This window comes from Seriola lalandi, unplaced genomic scaffold (genome assembly GCF_002814215.2).
Source record: "Seriola lalandi dorsalis isolate HSWRI2012SDOR001 ecotype SW California unplaced genomic scaffold, Sedor1 jcf7180002052092, whole genome shotgun sequence".
Classification (NCBI taxonomy): Eukaryota; Metazoa; Chordata; class Actinopteri; order Carangiformes; family Carangidae; genus Seriola; species Seriola lalandi.
Genome location: NW_019522645.1, coordinates 131149 through 151762, shown reverse-complemented (window position 1 = coordinate 151762; position 20614 = coordinate 131149). Strand labels below are relative to the sequence as shown.

Genomic DNA, 20614 nt, shown 5'->3' with positions numbered 1-20614 from the left:
AATAAATGATAGATAAGAAAACAAAGAAGGAGATTATATATGTGCGAGGTGTCATGTCATTTACTGGCTACACCAGCAGGCCAATGCTGAGCAGTGGAGGGGTAAAGAGCTACTTCAGCAAACCTCGTGGTTAGTGTAGTAAAGTTGTTTACGTCCCACGGCCACATTTCCTGTCATGTGACCCGACAGTCCACGTCACAGTGACGCTCGGGCACGCAGCGCTGCATGTCGCAGAGTTTGAAGTCTAACTAACTAACGAACTAACTTGCAGCAATAAAAATGGAAAGCAGCGATAACCGCGGCAGCATTACCTGACACAAACCTCGGGCTGGTGAGGCAGTGTTTTCCCGAGAGGAAAGCCCGCGAGAGAAGACGACCGGTTCCCTGAGGTGAGTCTTTAAACATGTACCACCAGATTTCAAAACTGTGACGGCAGATGCGCTCAAAGATGCGGCTGATGTCTTTAACATGCACACGTATCCCATTAGATAGTAAGCGAGAAAGCGGAGGGGCTGACAAAAAACAAGATTCTTTTAAAACCATTGATTTCTCTATGGGAGTGTTGTGTTATCCCTTTAGTTTTTGGGGGGGCACACAGCCTATCTGAGACACTCAACATTGATTTTAGACCGATGATATCTTAATGAATGTAATGCCCAATCACTTTTAAACACTCATATTGAATTTAATAGTGTGTTTGTGTTGCTTTACAGTATGTTTTCTTTAATATCCCTGTAAAAACAAGATTTATTATAATGGAAGTTCTTTTCTGACAAACTGTTATACTCTCACATGGCCTCACCCTGCAGTAATATTTGTATAATATCCTCTGTGGTGTTTATCATAACATCAGTGCAGCACGTATTCAGTATGATCAGTATGATCAATTCGAGTAGTCTCCGGTCACAGTTGCATTGTATTGCATTCAACGTAATGTAAGCTGCAGTCGTTTCTGTGGAACTGCTGGACTAATTCAGCTTCATGAGCAAACCAACATGGAATGTATTTCCCCAAAATATTTATGCGTTCCCTCCTCCTGTCTTTATCTGCTTCCTTCCTCCGTATCTGCTTCCTTCATTCTGTCTCTATAACCCCCACACAGACGGTCAGAGACAGTCTCTCAACAGTTTGACAAAGTCTAATCCCTTTCTTTCTTTTTTTGTCTTAAAGGGAAGAGGGAAAGATTTAGCTAAAACATTATCTCATTTAATCTATCTATCATCATTTCTTTTGTTTGCTTTATCTCCATTTCATTGACTCTCTGCCCCCCCCCCCCATACATTTTCAGAATCAGACGTCAAAGTGTGAGAAAAAAAAAAAGTCATTTTTCTCACTCAATTCAGTGTGCAGCGACTTGTCTCTACTTGATTTCACCAGTTCAGTCCTGTCTGGGACTGTTTTAGTTTGTTTCATGGAATTCATTGCATTATATATGAACTCTATTCAGTTAGGGTCCTTTTTTATTTACTGAACTATGTCTTTTTTCTGCTCACTGTTGTTACATTTTATGGGCAGAACAGTAAGAAAAGTGCAAATATTCAGAGAAAAATCCACATATCCAGAAAACAGTTTGGTGTTTAGTGATAAGTCGGCTGTTTAAGAACTCAGGGACAGTTGCTGTATTCTTGTCATTTCTGAGTTGTGAAGTGTTTCTGTTAGTGATTATTTCCAGCCTCTATCCATCCAACCATTAATGGGAGTTATAAGGTTTCTCCAGTAAAATGCGTAAAACTGCTTTCCTCCACACTTAAAGTAGAGTTACATAATTATGCTCGGAGCTTCTAGCTGTCTCCACAGGGTTGAACCCGTTGTGTCCGACCAGTTTCTCTGTCGTGGGAAACTTTGGGAATCCTTCAGTATCATCAATTTAACAAGAGGCACGGAAAACCCGGCATGACTGTCCTGTCCGTGTCCAATAGATGGCATCCTGCTCCAGCACTAAGCTGTCTCCTCTTGTTCTTATCGTCCATCACCATCTGAGGCTGTTTGATCTGCAAACATTTGCAGAGCCAAAGCCTAAATCGGCTTTTGTCTGTCTACATGACTCACTGGTAATTTAACTGAAAATGGCGTTTGTCTCGTCACTTCCTCAGAAATCACTGGTGAGAATAGGAGGAGGTTTTGAGAAAGAAAAAAGAGCTTTTATTGACATGCAACTGAAATACAGACCTGGTTTGTCAGTTTAAGTTTGTCACATCAGTATAATTTTTTCTGTAAGGGGGGGGGGTACTTGCAGTACTCAAATTGCATGTGTCTGTGTGTATGTATGGAGGAGGGGAACAACAGGACAGACTGGAAGTGTGACATTTTGACTTGAAAATGCAGAATTGCTGTTGTGAAACTCAAAACCAGAACTTAAAGCAGACTGATATGAGATGACTCTGAGGAAATAAGACTACAGCAGAAAGCAAAACTGAACAGAAAACATAGAAGTAGAGCAGAAACACACCTGTATAGATGGACTATGACTCACTGTAGTCCTTCGGTGAGTATTGTCTAACTATACTTGCACAAGGAACTATCCTCGGTTTGAGTTTGACATCTCGGTGAGAAACACTTACTCAGTGTTAGCTGGAAACCCACAAGTGGTTTTAGCTGAGCTCCTTCCTCTATAATACAAATATATTTGACCACAGTGGAGGTTAAATGCCTCTCAATATTCTCTAACTAGTTGAATTTGAATTTTTTTTTTAGTACAGAACACAACTTTTTAATTCAAATCAAATCAAATCAACAGAAACAGATAAAAGCTAAAATTAAAGTTTATAAATGAAGTCAAGAATAAAAGAAACATATAGCCTTGATCTGAGAAGAGCACGAATAAAGTGATGGTGGATGTGAAAGTGAACTCAGATAAAATGCCATTTGTAGTATGAAGGACTTCAATACAAAATCCTGTTGTAGCAGTAAAAGAAATGAAATGATGCCAAAATGTGTACGGCAGCTAATCGTTTCGAATTAACTGCTGAAATTATTAAAGCAATAGACATTTGACATTTGAAAAGTAAGCTTTCTTGCAGAGTCAGATGAGAAGATTGATACCACTCATGTCTCTTTGATGTGTGTGAAACTACAGCCAGCAGCTGGTTAGTTTATCTTAGCTTAGCATAGCACAAAGACTGAAAGCAGGGACAAACAGCACACAACACAAACATAGGGTAAAAACAACAAACTGTGGTTTTATGGGGAGTTATGTAGCTGACTGTTCCTTAGCTGGAGCAGTCACTTTTTGAAGTCTTGTTGACTGGCAACCTCACTTTGACAATAAGAGAGTGAATAGGCATATTTTCCAAAAAAACTCTTCATTTAATATTCTATTAAAAAGTATATGCATAGAGATAAGACATAGTGTATAATCACAGTAATAATTCATAGAGCTGTGTGTGTGTGTGTGTGTGTGTGTGTGTGTGGGATGAGGGTGGGGTGTGAATCACGCTTTCCCTCCCGTTTCACAGTGAAGCTCTTGAACGTTGCTCAGACTCTTTGCAGGCCTTATCAGCTCTGGTTTTCACAAGCCTATCTTCTGTCTTCTGTGCGTCACCACGAGGACAGCATCACAAGACGCCTTGGGTGTTCACTTTATGGTGGTTTGATTGTTGGATTTAAGGACACCGCTGCTGAGACAGTTAATCATTACAGACTCTTCTGTGTCAGGGCTCAACTCACACTGCATGCACTTGCACAGCATTAGATGGCTGCATCATGACGCAGAGCATGAGGCTTTGAAAAATGTTAAATTAGAAGCATTTCAGTGTTTAAATTCACTGTCACTGCTCTAAAAAATGATTGTAAAAAAAAAAAAAAAAACCCCCACACAGACTACATAGCTTATATTTGTGTTACAGTTGATAGGAGCACTGTTTGCATGTTTTATCATGAAAGCTTCGGTGGTTGACCTTCCTAATGCCCATGCCTTTAATGAAGCACTAATTACACACTCATTAGGATCTGAGAGCTCGCCAATTAGGCACCTAAATACACCAACCACACAGCAGGCATCAAACTGATAACATTATTAATGGGCTCATTCCATTTTGGTGTGTCGGGGAGTCAGGGTCCTGGTACAACTACATGGAAAATATTGAAAGTATTAGTTACATGAGACAAGTGAGTGTTTCCTCTATGATTAATGAGGTCTGGTTATGCATGAGAGAGTCGACCTGAAAGTCGTCATCTAAATTTGACAGCAGAGAAACAGAAACAGAGAAAAGGCAGGCTGTCATCATTTTGAGAAATGAGACGATGCTTTAAAAAGAAACAGACAAAAATGTCAGAGTCTTGTTGCTGCACAGAGGCTGACACTGTCAGAGAGCATCTTGAAGCTGCCAAGAGCTGTGATCAAAAAAAAGGTCTGGCAGGCTGTAGTGGAGCACATCAGGAGGCGGAGGGTTTCCAGGCAGGCACGCTGGAAAGCATGAAAGATCAACTTTTTTTTTTCTTTCTTGGAGGCAAAAGAAATAATGAATACAGTGAGTTTCAGGGAAGTGTTTCAGAGTGTGCATGCTTCTGTCAAGGCTGGATAATCCTCTAATTTTGATATATCAATAATAGGTCTTTTTCATGGCTGACATTTCGACATTAGTAGAAGGAACTATTGTGGGTGCCCCTGGTTCTGGAAGTAAGAGTCCCATTCATTTTTCTCATAGGTATTGTTACATGACAAAAGTCGGAGTATTTCCAGGATCTGCATTAAACTCTAATGGATGAATCCTGAATCCATAAAACCGTCCAAAAAATTTCCCTTTTTTTATTTTATCCTGTGACATGTCAAAACTTCTTCCATTAAAAATAAAATCCACATAGGGACAGATGATAATGAGGTATGTGCATGGGATGTTTTCGTTCATTTAACTGCAGCAGCTGAAGAGAAATATGAAATATTTAAAAAAATGCCTTCTGTGGTAATGTTGAGAAATACTTGAAAAACACCTGGATCGGCACCTGGACTCTGCTCCTTTGTTTCTTTGTTCCTTTAGTCACGGCATGAATTTCTACATTTAGCTGAATCTGTGAACAAGAATCTGAGATATTGTGCTAGAAAAAGATAATTACCTCGGTGGAGGCCACGAAAGCCCAGAAAGAGATTGTGTGTTTTCCCTTATTAAATACAGATTAAATCTCAGATATGTTTGGATTCAAGCGAGTATCATGCTCTCGCTCGAATAAACACCAAACTGTGATACTGTTGTAGAGTTTTGTGTTAAGATTTATGATTAATCCTGTACATTCCAGTCACTTTCCTTTGTAAGATTATGCAAACACCACGTTCTTTTAACATTTAATGGCTAATTCCACATGTCAAATATGAAAAACCTTGAATGTACAGTCTAGGATCGGCCTCCAGCATGTGAACAGCAGGTGCTGTTCACTGTTGGGTTTGGTGAAGTGCACAGGCTGCTTTTCCATGGAGACATGCATGTTTAGTTGAAGAAGCTGCAGGAGAGAAATGAGCGGCATGTATGATCTCAAGCTCATGTGTCATTGTCAGAACAGTGAGGTGTATTTTTTGCAGACCTTCAGATGCAGAGGAGGATGCAGCAGATGTCGAGGAACAAAGACGGAAAGCAGAGTCCATCCTGTGTTAAATGGCTAAACTATGCAAAAGCATAAGTATTGGTTTATATCCACATTAAAATCATCATCTGTAATCTTAACATGATAAGACACTGGAAGGCAGCACAGAAAGCACAAGTGTAAATTTAAATATATTATTATTTTACACGTCTGATAACTTGATACACAGTAGCTGACAGATTTGGAAAAAGTTTGTTGTGAAAGTTTTATTATATATGCAAAATAAAAAAATAAAAATGAATTGGTAGATTGAATGGACAATTATGGCCTAGAGGGAAGTTTAATAATCCATGACCTTGATAGACTCCAGCTGAATTACAACAGATCATACTGATGAAACTGAAACCTCAGACACAAATCTCTGGTTCGGCTCGTCACGTCTCGTCCCCTGGAGCTACAGTAGGTTGGAACTGACAGAAACAAAGTCAGATTTGGAGTCCAGAGTACAATAATCTAATGAAAGTGGAGCCAGTGCAGAAATATCCAGTGAAGCGTTCATATATCAGCACAAAGAATACTGGAGGAGGAGGAAGGGAGTTGTCTATTAAAGGAGCATTTCACTGACTTTACACATGAAGTTCAGTTTACGCCAAGAAAACTGTCGTGTAACGTCGTCTGTGTTTCTGGAAGTTTTCACTCTCTTAAAGTCTGATTAACTTACGCTGAAAGTTACAGTGATTTATTCATATATTTTTTAACAGAAAACCTGTTTTACAAACTAAACGGATTTGAATTTTTGAAATTTTGGAGTTTGAAACCTTTGGGTTTTGGTAGTCTCTGGCTCTTCCTGCATGTTGGAGTGTCCTTGAGTGAACACACTCTGGATGATGTGTATGTGTGTGTGTGCGTGAATATAAGAAGGAATGCAGCCAGAATTTAAGATTAACTGAGATTATTAGTCCAAGTCCAAGTCCTGAAAAATGGCCCATTAAGACTACATGTTAGTCAGCTTTATAACCACGACTTCATCTGACAAAATCACCATCGTCGCTAGGTGCTTTTTTTGAATAAAAGTGTGCTAAGTTGTCAACACTGCAGGCTGTAAACACCCCTCTAACAGAATCTGTTAGCACCTATTCATTCTGAAAGCACAATGTGGTATTGGGCTTACCAGTGGTGAACCTATGGTCAGTCAGTCAGTCAGTCAGTCAGTCACAGACATTTGCAATTATAAGACTTGCCCTGCTGTTGTATGCCAGCCAAAGATACAGACGACATCAGTGTCTTTTAATGGCAGCTACAGCTTCAGAGTGACGTGTTGGAAAGCACTGAGCACTGATCTCAGGTTTAAAGCACTGTGCAGTCCATTTACCATTTCATGAGTTAACATCCCTCGTATGAAGTGAGAAATAATGTCCATGTCTCCTAATTTCATTTGGCTTGAAAGACAGGACAACACATTTTGTCCATGCTGTGAAGTGTGTGTGGTAATTTCTGTGTATTATACTAAATTGTTTGTTCCACTGGCATCTTATTAGCCAATGTGGGCTGAACACTTTGTGTGCACTTTGACTTGAAAATCAATAAATCAGTGCATCAAAGTAATAAAAGCGCTTTATACCATGTTATTTTCTGTCTAGACAGAAAGGCTTTTTAGCCTCTGTGGTGCCTCTGACGCGCTCATAGATCCATCCTCCATCATTCAGCACATGATCATGCCAGGCGGTGTTGATGAGTCATATGAATTCTTAATAGACAAGCCCTAGTCATTAATGTTTAGTTTAAGTTTATATAGGCCTTTTAAACTTTTTCTTCCTTATGTGTTTTTGAGGCCTCTATCTAGCAAAAATACAGAATAAGCAGAATAAGAAGTTACTTCTCATTCTGCTTATTCTGAATTTTTGCCTATATTTAATGTGATATACAAGTGCAAATCATCAGTTGGTCAAGGTGTGAAGAGAAAATTGGTTTGGATGCCAGAAATCTCTGTAGATAGCGAAGTGATGGGTGAGGAATTTGTCAGTGACTGAAAATAGAAAGATTCTCTTCATCTTGTCCTTTGAGACAATTTCAGTATCTTTTGTTTCCTGCGTGTCATTAAAACCACCTGTTTTTGTTGTCTCATCTTTGTTTCAGTTGCTGTCTTTCTGCTGCAACAACTAACCAACATCAATGTCTCGGCTTGAGGTAAATAAGATTCATGGATTCCCCTCTTACACACACACACACACACACACACACACACACACACACACACACACACACACACACACACCCGCCTTATCAAATCTATATAGTTTACTTTGGTGATAAGTCGTACGTAAGACCCAAAACTCAGAATGACTCTGCAGCTGTGCGTCATGTCGTGTCTCTCTGTCAGATGATGACTGGGTTTGGAGTTGGATTACCTCACAACCATAAAAATTTTATCTCCACTTCAGGGCTTTGTTTACAGTTAATAAAGACAAAAGGGGCACTCACAAACACACACGAACATGAACAGAATCACATCAGTTGTAGTTTTTTGAAAAGCTAGAAGTGCTTTACGGTGCGTTTTAATTATTCCTTTACACAGGAGGGTGATCTTGCTTCCATACACTCTGTTGGTAAATTCGTCAGGTAGATGTGGCAACTAGGATGCAGTTTCACTTTGGGTGATTAGGTCCAAAAGTTACAGAAGTTACATTCAGCTTCCTGGGAGGTTACCAACAGGACTGCCCACAAACAGTCATTCTCAGAACAGATGCTGGTTTAGATTTTGTTAATACGTTAACTATAAAATCCATAACTCTACAAATTAAAAACTAATAGAACTAAATATTTGATCTTGCGCAGTTATGTTTCAAACCATGACTTCTGGTGCTGAATGCTCTTTAAATATATACATTTTAAAAAAATTATATTCGGAGCAGCAACTGTAGAAGTTAGTTCACAAAGTTGATGCTCATCCTGATGCGATACCTCAAATGATGAAAAGAATGTGGCAATGTGAACGAGGAGCTTTATAACGAGTTTTAGCTCAGTGTTCGCAACTGTACGGTTTTAGTTCAATGCTCTCACAACGGTGATTTCAGCCTCTGCAGGCAGCTGTGTTTAGGCCAATTCAGAAGGCACCTGCTCAGCACCAACACCTGGATGACACTGTTAGAGACTAGCTGGTGAACACAGAGGAGCATTTAGCAGCTAAAGAGCCAGAAATTTCCCTCAGCAGTTGGTGGAGACTTGACTTAACAGAGCTAAAAGAAAGTGAGTATTGGACTTACATTCAACTGATGGCCAGAAACTCAACTCCAAACGAATGATAATGTTGTTAGGTAACTACTGGATATGTAAATAAACAACTGTTTAACAAAGTTCACCTTGCCAACTTAAAAGGTGATGATATGTTTCTACCAAAACAATCTGTTATTTCCGGTTTAACTGTATTTAATTTAAAAACAAAAAGAAATCCCCGTCCACAGGAGCATTTTATAAACTGCTTTATACACACAAGAATGTGTAAACAGCACAATCTTTGAGCAACCACAATGAGGCATAAATCAGTGCACTAAAGGCATTATATAAAAAAAAAAAGTTATTTTCAATGTCCCCACAAAAAGAAAAACCACTATGAACTTTATCTTTGAACAGTGGAAAAGAACCCGCTAACAGTGTTTCTTATAAACAGAAATCCAAGACACAAAGCTGCATTTTAACACTTTTTTATGCCTTGTTACCTCTCATTAGAAAACAAACCACATCCTTTTGAATCTAGAACTTTTAAGTGCATAAAATGAAAAAAGCCAAGTATATTCACCCCAAAAAATATTTAATTGAGGTCTAAATTATGAATATAGAGTTGTACAAAAAAAGTTGGAACTACAGTACTGTGCAAGGATTTTAGGCACTGTGGGCGTTTATATTCTCATCCATCTCACGACACCATCAGTCAGGTGTGGGATCGGCTCTAACTCACCGAAAACCTTTGCACAGGACTGTACTGTCAATAAAAAAGAAAAACAAATCAGTTTAAATCTGATGACAGAAGGTAAAGTTGCTTTATTCTGAACCACACAGCTGCTCTATAAGTTAACTTTTTCAGTGCTCTTTGGAAAATTCCAGCGTTGGTGAAAACATTCAGCTTCTGTCTGCCTGCAGAGTTAATTGTGGCACACAGGCCTACACAGAGAGGCAGGGTGGGGTGAGAGGGACAGGGTTGATTGGAGACTGGCTCTATTTATGGAGCCATGCTAATCATGCTCTTTGCACTCTCGGGCGTCATTATACATACGGGTGAATGTTACGGCTTTGCGTCAGAGGAACGGGCTTCTTCTGGCTGTCTGCTGTCATACACTCACATCACATGTCACACATCACACACACAGGCGTAAGTTTTATCCTGCTCTGCTTTTCTACCTTTATGATGAGTTCATATTCATTTTCCCAATGAGGAAAACAGAAACGCCTTTGATTTCAGAGTTAATGAAGGATCAACATGTCCTGATTAAATGCTCTTATCATCTCTGATTACATCATCAATCTGTCTCAGTGTGTGTCTGTGTGTGTGAGGGGATATAAATGTGGTGTGTACATGCGTGTGTGTGCGCAGTGAAGCAATAGTACACAGTATGTGTCAGGTGTCTTTATGTATGAGATCACAGTGTATGAGTGTATACATGCTGGGTGGAGCAGATGGGAGCCCAGTGGATTGTGGGATAACTGCTGTGTTAAACTTTGGATGTATGTTGGACTATGGTCAGAGCAGCAAGATGCCTGAGCTGCCAATGTTAGCACTCAACACACACACTAATACACACTCTGAGTATCCGGTACTGCCTCCTCAGATGTCAGAAAACCTCCACAGTGAGATTATCTGTCAGCTACGGGACCTTCACTGGGTTTTCTGTTCTATTTCTATTTTGACCAGAATCCGTCAGAGAAAACTGCAGCGTCAGGTGCAGGCATGCTTCATTTATCAGTCTTATCGATAACAGGAAACACAGGTCATAAATGTTAAACAACCCTATTCGTCTGATATGTTGAAACACCCTCTGACGCATCGAGTTGTTTGTTCTGAACACAAATGCTGAATTATGAAGGCATTTTGTGTGTTTATCTGCAAGAAAATGATGAGGGTCAGTGAAAAGTTTCTAAGAGTCAAATTGCAAGGATCTGTTTAGTGACATAAGCGCTTTGATTGACTGCAGTTGAGCACAGCTGCCACATTTAAACAACAGACTAATCAACAAATTTTCTAAAAAAAAATTAGAGCAAGAGAGAGTGAGATAGAGAAAGAGAGAGACCAAAAGAGATTAAAGGATAGAAAAAGAATTATAAAACCATAAACCCAAGGCAACAAATAAATATAGAAATAGGCTGTAATGGAAATGAAATTAAGAACGTGACGTGCTAGAGAAGCTACAACTAAACTAAATCTGTATTTGCTGCAACAGATTGAAGACATTCTGTCGCATTGTTCTACTCGGATCGTTTAGCCGACAGAGCTGACAGAGTGTAATAAAACAATCAAGCTGTCCCAGCTCAGAGAGAAGATGTTAGAGGCTCCTGGTATGCTAGTTTTAAATGTATAATACATGGGGATATCTGTGCATAGTGTACGACTATTACATCATGACTGTAGTGTGTTTTCATATAATACCAACAGTGCAGCAGAACTGTAATGAGAAAAATAGTGTTTTTTGAACATTAAAGCATGTGAACGTATTCTGGTTGGACCCCCCCCAAAACAGAATGAACCTTGAAATGGACCTTTAAACTGAGGTGATTAACTTGATCTCATGTTGATTATTATCTTACAGTGTAATATAACACCCTTTGAAAATCCTGTTTTCGCTGACCTTCAGCAGATGTAACTTCCCATCTTGCAGCACTGATGTAGGAGTGGACTCCGGGGTGTTTCACTGTAAAAGCCTCAGCTTTTACTGTGAAGTAAGCGTTAGCAGTTCTTTGTTCCAAACAATTGATGCTATAGTCATATAATTCCAGCAGTGACAATATTTGCATAATAAAAGCACAGAAATTCCACCACACACTAGCACTACAATTGTTTCCATCAGCATGCTGACACGCTCATAGCGGTTTACCATCTGAGTTTAGTTTGTTAGCATGTTAGCATGTTTGTTAGCACCTAACACAGAATACAGCAGAGGCTGATGGGAATGTAATTTCTGCAAGGAAAGGTAAGAGACAAATTGAAATTTTGACCTGAAGGTGGCAGTAGATTAAACCTTTAGGGGATCACCAGTCAGCAGGTTTTATCCTCCGAGAGCCATGAATGTCTCCGCAAAATGTCATATCACATCTTGAAATGTGAAACACATTTGTCAATCACACATTTGACTGAACTAATAAATGAAGTCGAGTTTGATGTTTGAAAATGTTTTGGCGACCTGAAATATCAGCCGTTAACATCAGGTTTAGGGGCCAGTCCCTCAATATTAAAAAGGAGAAGCTTATTTATAGGACTGTCATTTTAGGAAAGTGCTCAGTAATCTCACAGGGGGAAATCAGTCATAGAAGAAGCATAGAGACTATTCTTTACACCCTTAGCAGAGAAGGTACAACAGAATCAAATGCTGCCGTGGGGTAGTCTAAGGGTTTGAGTAATGACCTGAGCACTGATGCAGTTTAGGTTTGGAGTTTGATTCCCACTGTGTCCCGCCACACTGTGTTGAAAATACAACAGGCCGTTTAGGAGAGATTGTGAGTCATTAGCATCGATACAGCGCAGAACTCTTGATTAACGGAGAGACGTGCGGCGAGGTGCTGCCAGCACATTGGTTTTAAGAGGCAGATGCCTGCTGTGAATCTCCCGTCCCGTCTGATCACACACCGACCTTTCTGCCTCTATCTCATTCTCACTTCCTCTTTGTGGCTTGGTGGGAGATCTGCCAGGTGATAACACAAGCCAGCTGCTTCTTCTCTGCTGCTGATTGGCTGGAGGAAAATGTGTCAATCAGCGACAAAAGGAAAAACATGTTGAAATAAACCAACATGTGCGGAGGTAAATGAAGTTGTACTGAGCTGTAGAGGTGAAACTGTCATACCCCAAAAATGCCTCCTGTTTTGGAGGGAAAATATCAGATCAGTGCATGAGAAACAACAGCCCACCGTAAATACAGAGGAGACTGGTTTTGTGGTGGTATCACTAGCTGTAACGTTTAGTTTGAATCATCAGTAAATCATACTAAAAAACAGAAGGAAAGATCTTTCTGTGCCACAGTGAGCAGATTAAATGTTAATGGACAAGTTGCCTTATATTTTGCCATTCATCTATTTACACACCGATAACAAGGGAGATAAGTGGGGTTCAGTGTCTTGCTCAAGGACACTTTGACACATGAACAAGAGGAGCTGGGGACTGAACTGCCAACCCAGCAGCTAGTGAGCGACCCGCTCTACCTCCTGCGCTCTACGCAGTATGACAGCGTAAATTAGTTATCTCATCCAGGTGGGGATGTTTATATTTGTCGACCCAAAAAAACAGCAGTGTGTAACCGGGTTACAGTTGGCTCTCTCCAGAAAGCAGGTTTTATTTTCGTTAAATATCATGTAAACAAGAAACCCGGTTTCTGTAATCGGGGCAGATGTAAAAGTCAAATTGATCGACTGGATGAAAGAAAGAAGCAGCGATACATGTTCCTATTTAAAATAATGAGGAATTTAAAGGCGGTGAATTCTCTGTGAGTGTGACCGCTGTCTGAACAAAATCGACGTATAGTTTTGTATGAAATTAGAGGAAAGTTCACTGGTATCTACAGAGCAGCAGAGAGAAAACAAAGTACAGAATGAATTAAATAACCCGAACTGAAAAGAGAGTCTTGAGACGTTCTTCAATCACTTGACGCTGAGCTTGGTGGTTATTTCTCAGCCACAACTCAAGGTCCATTTTATGTGGCGTGTTCACCCTTATCACGCAGCCTTCTTCGGATGGAACTGTAGGTGTTCAAACTTTCTATTATTCTGGCACTTTCTCATCCATCTGGGCTTTAAAGATGTGCTTCATCTTTGACAGACGGCATCCTATAGAACAACCTCAACTCATGGTCCAATTACTCGCTTTTTCAACAAGCATGAGTATAAATCCTGCTGAAGTGATTTCAGACACATGGGAAATCTGGACACTCAGTTTGTGGACAGCAACATCTTATTAGGCGATGTTATAGATGCAGCACCAGGTCTGCCAGTATGCCAGTATATTGTTATCAGCACTGCTTGTCAGACAGTTGAATAGCTTTGAAAAACATCCCACGCATGCACGCGCACACACGCGCACACACGCGCACACACGCGCACACACGCGCACACACGCGCACACACACACACACACACACACACACACACACACTTTCCCAATGTCAGATTGGGGGAGTTTTGTCCTACAATCAAACCCACTTCACACCGTGGTTGGCCAGCTGTGCAGAGGTGAGAAAGTGATTTGAACATCTCTCTCAAGCTCTCTCTTTTCTTTTTTTTTTTCATTCTTTACGCAACCATTTCTGTCTCGGTTCATGTGAGCAACAAAGTGCAACACTATGGATATCTTCCAAAAGAGATAGTGTCTGGAAAGGTGCACCATCATCCACATATTCAAACAAAATCGCATCTCCCCAGCTTTACACCACCATCTTTGTGTGTGTCCAATCAGGTATAAACGTTTTAGATTTCCAACTAGGTTCAATAACATATTGTTTTAACTGCTCATGTTTGAGAATAACACGGCCCTTAGATGCCACAGTTCCAAGTCAACAATTCAAGTTTGTGGAGCATTATACGCAATACATGGGTTAAAATGCTCTGTTTGTATTGGGGTGGAGAATATAACCAAGGGTGCAACAAAATCTTTAGTAGTAGCATAGTAGTAGTATTTTCAGTAGCACTGGAGACAAAGACTATCTAATCTAAGGTGATGGGCGTGTTGACGACAGGCCTGCCAGTCATATTTGGTTTTTGATGCTTGACAGCACCAGTCAAGGAAATGAAAGTTGGTTTTGCAGCATCTAGGGAAGCAGATCAATATCTATCAGTTCTCACTGAACCACCAGGTGGCAACTCCTTGAACTCCGCTGCAGCACAAATTACAGAAACAGGTGGTCTGAGCTGCTGGGGTCCCGGCCAAAATGGACATGGATTTTATGTGTTTTCTGAGGTGCTTCAATCTCTTTTGGTACTTTTTAATGGGGAGAAGTCATCTTTGGCCATGTGCTGCCTACACACACACACACACACACACACACACACACACACACACACACACACACACACACACACACACTCTGAATTAGCCATACTGGTTTGTCAACCAGACAAAGCTGCTGTCTCTCCACCTGTCGTCTCTCCCCTCTGCTATCCATTACACTGCATCAGTGGATGTGAAATGGATTTGCAAGGAGAACTTGCAGAAAAGGCCAATTTAATGCTCTGGGAAGAAGACAAACAAACTACTTTCTTAATGTCAGACGTGAAAAGTGGGCTACGCCTGCAAAACCCACAAGGCAGATCAGGCAGATGCCACATGTCCCCGGACTAATACAGGTTGATTTATCATTGATTCTAAGTTATTTGTTGAATTATCTTCTAAGTGAGACAGCATACTAATTTCAGCATTTAGTTTATTATGGCAGCAATAATAAATTATGCATGTATACATAATGTATCCATGCATCAACAGTGATGTTTTGCAAACATATGGTAATTGTTACTGATTAGATGATATTTCATCATTTTTGCACATTAAAGTCTCATCTCTGATGTTTTATTTAGGAAGTTTTCAGTAATTTGTGTTATTGTTTACTTATTTTATATGATAGAGTGCACATTGTACTGGGTGGCCATATGAAACATATCTATAATAATAAACATTATGCTGTTAAATGAGCAAAAAAGCTATTTTTTGTCAGTGCAGTTGAATGGTATTGTTTGTGTTGTTTCTAAAAGTTAGACTTCCCCTACTGATATAAATCAGGCGGGCAAAGTATTAGTAACACCTCTCAGTGTAATTCAAAACAATTTTACAGCACTGCAAACAAACTGCAACCTACACAAGTCAAATCAGCACCTCTCCCTTCAACAAAAACTGAGGGTTTATTGCAGGACTCTTGTGTTACACTGCATTAGTTTTAACCGGGTGGACCTAATAAACTGGAGTCTATATTCTGTATCAGCGTGTTTCCAGTTGAAGCAATGCTATGTAACTTATACTCATAAATTTTAAGGCTAATAAAATAAAAATATCTCTGTCATATGCATGGACAACACTGAAGGTTTGGCCACTCATTTTCTTCCTCCACCTCTCTCCTGGTGCAGGGTCGTCGGGAATCTCTCCCTGTGGCCCAACAGGCGGTGCGGCGGCGTTTCTCTGGCCCACTGCTGCTGCCGCCATTGTGGAGACGACACTCCTGCCAGGAGCACCCGTGTGACACCCGACGACCATCTGCAGCACACGGCCTGCCGCTGGAGCGACTAGAAGTGTTGTACAGCAAAGCATTGGCCAGCCATGATGAGTTCCGGTCAGTGACACACATACACGTTTCTTTCTCTCTTCCTCTCTCCCTTTATTTCGTCTTTAAGCTGCTGTATAAGCTCCCTCTTACTAGGAGCTCATGTGCTCTTCCGTGGAGGGAGCTACAGGGGGTCCTGCCAATGAATGTTTGTCTCTCTGAGTTGGATCCTAGTGTGGAGGATAGTTGTGTATTTTGCTTCATGTTGTACATCACATACATATTTAATGAATGTGCTGTCTTTGGAAAGATGGGAGTGTGTTACTCTGGGGGGGCTGTACATACCGGGGGCCCATGGTCAGGCTAAATTGGCCACATGGCTCAGAAGGCATAACAGGTTGCGGGGTGGAGGAAGGTATTAATTAGGTTTTAATGGTCTGATCTCTGCAAAACTTGAGTGTGAATACTATGCTTTTGTAATGGAACTAGATGATGTGGTTTGTAGATGGGGCTGTTTGTAGCTTGATGGGGACTAAACTGGTCATCTGTCTTTTAATGGTATGCTTTGATGGAGTTTAATGTGTGTGTTAATGGTGCAGATTGGTATAAATTCTGTACATATGGAGATGAAGCACCTCTTCACAGTCATACTGTAATGGTTTCTGTTCAAGTATCTTATGTATCATATAAGTTTTGTAATTTATCTTAGGTGTTGTTATTCTGGTGTGTGCAGGGTGTTTGGTTGATCAGTCAAGTGAAAATCCGATAATTACAGATGTCCTCTTTCTCTCTCTCTCTCTCTCTCTCTCTCTCTCTCTGTCTCTCTGTCTGTCTCTCTCTCTCTCTCTGATGGTCAGCGGGCAGAGTTACCTCAGCTCATTAGCTCTGAGTCTCTTTGTTGTATCTCGGTGTTCGGTTCATTCCAGGTGGACACCAAGGAAACAGCAGGGTTTTCTGTCTGATGAACTGAAACTTTCTGAGAGACAGTGAAGGCAACAGCTCTGCACACACACTCACACACACACATGAGAAGGTTGTAATGGGTTTTTTGGTTTCGGGTGACGATGAAAACCCCCTCCCTTTTTAAAAAATGCCTGGTAATTGCAGCACCAAGACGAGGTGACCGTAAGGTCATAGGTGTGTGTGTGTGTGTGTGTGTGTGTGTGTGTGTGTGTGTGTGTGTGTGTGTGTCTCCCTATCTCTTTAGTGTCTTCACTACTGCATCTCTTCTCTCTCTCTCTGGACATAAACTTTGACCATTTTCATGCTGAAATGTTTAGAAACATCATGTATGTGTGCGCTGTCCAGACTTTAATGATAGAGAGCTTGACTCTGTAACATAATAATGACTTTTTTTTCAGAGTAAAAACCCTTTTTTGGATAAAACGCTTGTTAGCTAATGATATAGCCAGAGTTTTCCCTCAGGCTGATAAACAGTGGGTTTGTTGACATCTAGTAATTTGAACTAGCCTGTGTTGCTTTCCAGACATGCTAGTAAAGCTGACTTATTTGAATATAAGCCATGCAGCAAGGCTAACAGATTAGATAGACTGCGGTTGATTTGCTTCTCTTTTTTGTCGTTTCTGAGTCACTTCATACAGAGGCTGTGGTCCATTGGTGCCCTCACCCCTCAGGCCCCTGGGACTATTAATACAAGCAATCAAGTTTAGTTAATTAATAATTATGTCCAATTGCTGTGACAAAAAGCTAAGGCAAATCTGGTAACAGTTTATGCACACAATTCTTTTCATTGTTGAGGACTCTGTGTCTGACTCCTCCTACTATTAATTAAACTGTTGTCTACATGTTGTTGTTGCCCTTCAAACATGGCAGAATGTTAAAATGGTCTTTATTATCAGCCCCTAATAGGCTCACAAGGTCAGCATGACTTTTGCTTGGCGGGATCCACATCCCTGTATCACATCCAGTCTTCAGTGTTATATGGTGCCACTCTCAAATAAATTAGGCAGACCAATCCATGGATGGATTATTTGTATGGATGGACCTGTCCGGCACAGGCCCCGGGACTCAGGACCCAAATGTGTCAGGAAACCTAAAATGACCCCAAACGACTATGAAAGCCCCTCAAAATGTCAAGAATGAGAGACAAAATAATACAACTTTCTGTCCGGAGGTCTTGTCTTCTCTACTTCTCTACGCCCATTCTCTCTCTTACCCATCACAATTTGCAACTCCCTTGATCTGTCTGATAAAAAAAACGGAACTCCCTACATTTGAGAGGCTGAAGAAGCTGAAGTGAATATATAGTATAATATATATACTCAAGTAATACTGTAATGCCAGAGTACAACGACCTCTAAATGAAATGTATGGTGTTGATTTTTGTTTAATGTTGATGATTGGCAGTTTGAAAGGACCGCAGTGAGTGAAGGTTGAAAGCGGGGACAGACAGAGAGAGAGAGAGAGAGAGAGAGAGAGAGAGAGAGAGAGAGAGAGAGAGAGAGAGAGAGACGCTGAGTGGTTTCAGCACTTCGGCTCGTGGACAGCAGCGCATCACCATGCAGCTCTCCGTCCGTTCACTCGCGTGAGCGCACTGTTTCCTCCTCCAACTCGCAGGCAGCCTCTTCTTCGCACTTCTCTCTTTGCTCCTTTCTTAGTCGTTTCATTTCAAAACAAGAAAAAACAACTAAAGTAGAAAATGGAGTGCACCACGCTGAGCAGAGAAGGAGCGGGGCTCGCCAAGCCGCCCAAACATCTGTGGCGGCAGCCCAGGACTCACATACGGATCAAACAGCGCTTCAACTCGGACACCGAGCGCTACCTGTGCCGGAACCGGACTCTGGAGAAGCTGCGACCCGGGCTGAAGAAACCCCGCATGTCCTGGCCCTCCTCGCTGAAACGGTAACTGCTTTCCCCTCTGAAGTACCCAAACTCAACGCAGGTTAAATCGGCTCCATTGTTCACTCCAAGTCAGCTTTCTAAAACATCTTGTATATGGAGAAAATCCCAAAACTTGAGCGACCTGGTGACTGACAGGACGTTATTTTGTCAAATAATTGATGAATGACTGTTTCCTACAATTTAATTTTCTCTAATGGCATGATATGAAAGGCAGGTTCGTTTGACAATTTAGTAAAGAAGTGGAAGGAACATTAACTGAAGATGTGGCAAAGCCTGATAAGACTGGAAACATATACCTATTGTAGTAGTACAGGGCAGGAGCATGTCTACCAAGGGCAATCCAGCTCCATATATGTCACCATGCTAAGGTGGCCCTAACATCCAGGGGACAAAGCAATGCAATGATCAAGGACTGTTTAGATGTTGATTACTGAGTGATCTGTCTTTGCTGCCTGTGGTAATGATGTGGCAATAACTCTTCTTCCTCTGCGCTGCTTCCTACCAAAACCTCAAAGCATTCTGATATAAATAAACGAATGTCAGTAGGTTAGCGAAGCACTGACTGTTAAGATATTACTTCATTATTTGAAAGGCTATAACATGTGAGTCATACACTCAGCTGGCAGTTTATTAGGTATTCATAGCTAAAAAATAATACAGTCTAATGAGAGAGTTCTGCAATAAATCCTTCATCATGCAGGTTATAATGTTCAGTTTTTATTGAAATTGTTTCAGAGAGGTGTTGAATCATCTCTATGATCATTTTGGAGGCTGTAGTTTGTGCTGCTGTTGAACTGTATTGATTTATACAGAGAGGTGTTTCCATTATTTAGCCTACCCTCTCTGATATAAATGGAGTGGACAAAATAATAGAAACCTCTGAATAATGAGGTAAACTTCAACAGTACCACAAACTGCAGGCTCTAAAATGACTATGAAGTTGAATCAGCACCTTTCTATAACAGTTTCAGCACAAACTGAAAATTATAACCTTCCATAAAGGGAAGATTTGCTGCAGGACTGTTGGATTAGACTGCATTATTTAACTAGGTGTACCTATTCCTGAGTCACTAAATCGTGAGTCGAGTTTTTAAAAATCTTCGATTAACACCTAGAAAATCCTAAAGCTGTCCAGAGTTTTCTGTCCAGAGTTTATTTCTGAAATGGATCTCTGGAAACACAAAGCGTTTTACTGGAACACAACAGGTAGAATAAAAATGATGTCAGCACCCGATGAGGAATCTGTTTTCAAGTGCGTACATTTGAAAGGTGTTAATTACTGTTTCACAGTAGAACCTCTTGTTCACCGTCTGACAGTAGCCTCCAAGTCAGATCGCACATGTTAACATATATATTCTGTATCTGTATATTCTAGTGTCTTACTGAAGCTACTGCATGTCCCAGTTATGTTGGGTGTCATAATGAAATCCAAGACATCATTCTTTACAGCTTAAATATGACATCGTCTAGTAAACTATATTTTATGATCTTAATTTTATCAACACATGTCTGTTTGGTGTCCGTGGAAACTTTGGTATGTTTACAAAAATTTCAGAGTGAGTTTGAAGATTGCTTGTCTGCACAATAGAGTTTCCATTGATGGGCCTGCAGAACTGCATGGTGTTGAACAGCTCCTGGTTTCCAGTGGCTTCTTGGAGCCTGTCACTCTGGTCAGTTTGCCCACGCTCCAATTAGCCATCAGTGGACATTGGAAAGCACTGAGATGGTGGTGGCTGTTTAGGAACTTGTGCATAAATTGCACTCAATGACCTGTATCCTTGGGAACGTTTCATTACTGC

The 20614-nt window shown here is 40.7% G+C and overlaps 1 protein-coding gene across 2 annotated transcripts in view; it reads left to right on the top strand.

Annotated features, from left to right (window-relative positions):
* The first annotated feature begins 214 nt into the window (after positions 1–214).
* The window catches only part of LOC111649941 (3',5'-cyclic-AMP phosphodiesterase 4C), a 97318-nt gene continuing 76918 nt past the window's right edge, over positions 215–20614 (top strand). For both annotated transcript variants that reach the window (XM_087172140.1, XM_023399641.2), the window contains exons 1-3: positions 215–389; positions 7651–7701; positions 15820–16022. In XM_087172140.1, coding sequence (XP_087028266.1) covers positions 7687–7701; positions 15820–16022 — 218 coding nt within the window. In that variant the 5' untranslated portion in view covers positions 215–389; positions 7651–7686. The remainder of the gene's footprint in view (positions 390–7650; positions 7702–15819; positions 16023–20614) is intronic.